Source organism: Hemitrygon akajei, chromosome 22 (genome assembly GCF_048418815.1).
Source record: "Hemitrygon akajei chromosome 22, sHemAka1.3, whole genome shotgun sequence".
Taxonomy (NCBI): Eukaryota; Metazoa; Chordata; class Chondrichthyes; order Myliobatiformes; family Dasyatidae; genus Hemitrygon; species Hemitrygon akajei.
In genome coordinates this window covers 53,864,070-53,867,331 of record NC_133145.1, presented here as the reverse complement: position 1 = coordinate 53,867,331, position 3,262 = coordinate 53,864,070, and the positions used below count along the sequence as shown (strand labels likewise).

The window sequence follows — 3,262 nt, the reverse complement described above, 5'->3', positions numbered from 1 at the left end:
CAAGCCACTACTGACTGAAGCTGCTGTCTTAAATGATGAGGATTACATTGCTGAAGGCTTGACTGAGCAGGTATTGTTTTGAGTACAGTCATCAACGTGGTAACATTAATGGGCTTCTTCAGCAGTTTAGGGGCAACAACTAACTGCTTAAGCTCCCTTACAACCGCCAAGCTTACTGATTCACACACTTTATAATGTGAGCTGTAGTTATTATCTCACCATGAGTTATAGCCATAAAGCATTTCCCAAAAGGTTCTACATAAATCTTTGGATGTTGCCGGTTTTTAAAACTGATTAAGCTCCTTTCCTACCGCCATGCTTATTGAATTCACTCACTTTATAATGTGAGCTGCAGTTATTATTTCAACACCATAAACCATTTCCCAAAAGGTTCTACTTAAATATTTGAATGTTGGCGGTTTTAAAACCTGGAAAATGTGCTAATCATACAGGATGTTAATGGAATCACATGCACAGCTCAGAAAGCTTTAGGACTTGTGATAATGTGTTTCTGGGATTCTATCAGAGTCTATTAAATATTATCTAAAGGTTAGTTTACTTTTCTGGGAATCAGCAAGTCAAATATAATTTAAAACTTGGAACTTTGATGTAAACCATGCATTACTCATATTATCTGCCTATTTCTAACTACTTGATAGACCGTTCTTATTCATAGAAAGCATGATGAACTGTTTACGCCAAAGGCCTGACCACGAGTTAAACATTACAGGAAATAAATGTGTGAAAACAGGCAGGTGACTTTTTGATTGCAATATTCAGAGAAGCCTGACTGTACAGTAACGAGACTTAAAAATGTTTATGCAACTTACAGAACTAACCAGCCCATTTAAGTTTCTTGTAACAACCTGGAAAAAAATATTGTAGCAACAAACTGAAGACTGCCACACTAAGATCTCGTATTGCACAGTAAGCTGGAACTGTGAATTACCACTCATGTTCTAATGAACTGCAAGCATGCTACGTTAAATATTGTGAGAATGCTACCCACCCCCTTGGCACTACCATTTTGTTTATAAAATGAAAATTCTCTAAAAGCCATTAAGACGGTAACTTTCCTAAAAGCTAACATCAAATGGTAGCCCCTAAAAAAGGGGGGGGGGGGCGGCAGGTTTGATGGGCCGAATGGCCTAATTCTGCTCCTATCTCTTATAGACTTAACATGGCTCAAGGGGTTGAGGTTGGATAAATTACAATGAAAACTAATTGAAAGCAAACTTGTCTTTTTTTTTGGTGTGTCTTAAGTTAACAGAGTCTGACGCCTACATTAGGAACTTGAACCATGTTTCACCAGAAAAGCATCAAACAGGCAGAAGAGCACATATTTCAGAAATGAAGCATGCAGATTTGTTGTCATTGAAAATAGTGCATTTTATTATAAATTATTGAAATCTATTATAAATAAAAAAGAGTGCAAATATTTCTGTTTCTTCAAGCTTAGATATCCAGCCAAAAAAGCCAGACGGTTTTGTGAGAGTTTATATGGCAATTGAAGGATTATACAGGGGCATCATAATCCTGTAGAAATTGTCTGACAGGCATTGGCAGTTCTTGTACTTTGCCAGACACCTCTACATGTCCATTTACAGTTTTCCTACAGAGGTGCTGTAGAGTTGAAACAGTGGATGAAAGGGGCCTGGAGAGAACCAGTGGGATCTTGTCGCCTCCCGAATAAATGAAGTAGACCCTTTTCACATTCCCTGAGTCTGTAGACTTTGAAGGCATGTAATGGTGAATGAGCTTTAACACACAGTCAAACTTAGGAACTGTTTGAGTGCTTTTGGGGTCCGTTTGTAGGAAAAAAGAGCAGTTTTCACACTGTATCCTCAGGTTTTTGGTGCCCGATTCTGTCTTAACGCTGAGGGTAAAGAAATGCCTATTGTCCGAGCTGTCCCTGATTAGAAATGTCCCGACCGGTTCCGAGCTGAGGAGGATGTTTGCCTCTCCCCCATTCATTGTACTCCAGTAGAAGCCGCTCTCCTTGAGTTTCCGCACAGTGTTCATGATAAGGTTATATTCGCTTTTGGATGAGAAGGTCTTCAATCGATACGATAATCTCTGAGCTGGCATGTCGACAGGACGGCTCATCCCGTCAAATTTACTGTGTGTTACCATTGCAGATAAGTCCTGAATCTGGAAGTTCCGGGAGAATTCAAAAACTTCTGTTAAAGCATAAAGTGGCTTGTTTTTACGTTTCCAGCGCCTGTTAAAAATACCGAAACACAACCGATTAATAATTATGTTTAGAACGTGTTGCAGAAAGTTGGTCCCTAGAAAAGTCCACCCCACCCCCCCAAACTGGTCTACGTAGGTGAGCTGTTTCTGACTTTAACAGCAGCAAGAAGTGAGACTCTGAGCAAGAATCTGTAAACATTTCAGACCCGCGGAGAAGGCTGGAAAGGTCCCTAGGGCACTCCAACCCCCATTTGGCTCCAAATTGTTTCTTTAAGCACATGCTCGTAGTTTGGAATTCCAATCCGCCATCCCGGTGTCGTTAACCCCAAACTACTCAAACTTCTCCACCAAAGTCGCCCCCCCCAAAGAAAATCAAGCCAAAATTCTGATCATCCGGTCGGCTTACCGTTTGCAGCTGCTTGTCTCTTTATCGAGGGTCAAACGCTTCAAATGTGATGAGATCAGCTGAGGCACGAAAAGTTGCCCGAGCTCGGGTACTGGAGAGAAGCGAGCGCTGATTCTTTGCAGCCTCCGGGCCACAGAATATAAATCACACAACTGCTCAGCTACAGGAAGCTCTCCGTCTTCTTGGCTCCTTTCAAATCAATGCCCTTTTAAATGTATTTCAAGAAGTCGATAAAGTTTGTGTATGTGGGTCGATCAGATGGCTGCCAGACTTCACTATAACGGTGCTGATCGCGATCTCTCTGATAGTACAAGCACAACTGCTCTGAGAGGCCGGCTTTATATCTGTGCGCGGTAGCCCCGCCTTCCCGTTCCTGGAAATGTAATAGTTCTGGTAACAACGTGATTCAAAAGAGAGAGAAAAAAAATGGGCGAATTGCCAGAAAGGGAAGTGTCTAAAGAGCGCGTTCTTTTACGGGTATCGATTCTGGGAGGATCGCTCCTTCTGGGAGAGTTTGATTCAGTATTTTCATTCTTAGAAGGTGCAATAAAATTATTGCATTACCCTCGGAATCGGCAGCATTTACCGAGGAGCCTCTGCTGTGAAGCAATGATTCAGAAACCGTGGCACATTGTGCTCGATTCATAAGAAAAGAAAGCAGCG

At 41.7% G+C, this 3,262-nt stretch overlaps 1 protein-coding gene across 1 annotated transcript; it reads right to left on the bottom strand.

Moving 5' to 3' along the window:
• Nucleotides 1-1,364: 1,364 nt before the first annotated feature.
• socs3b (suppressor of cytokine signaling 3b) lies at nt 1,365-2,931 on the bottom strand. Its single transcript, XM_073026252.1, has 2 exons — nt 2,600-2,931; nt 1,365-2,221 (listed from the first exon to the last, which is right to left on the bottom strand). Exon 2 carries the CDS (start codon nt 2,131-2,133, stop codon nt 1,516-1,518), a length of 618 nt encoding a protein of 205 aa, XP_072882353.1. The 5' UTR covers nt 2,134-2,221; nt 2,600-2,931; the 3' UTR covers nt 1,365-1,515.
• Between the last annotated feature and the right edge of the window lie 331 nt (nt 2,932-3,262).

Excerpts from the sequence above, each read along its gene's own strand:
- socs3b (XM_073026252.1), bottom strand. The coding sequence starts at position 2,133 with ATGGTAACACACAGTAAATTTGACGGGATGAGCCGTCCTGTCGACATG.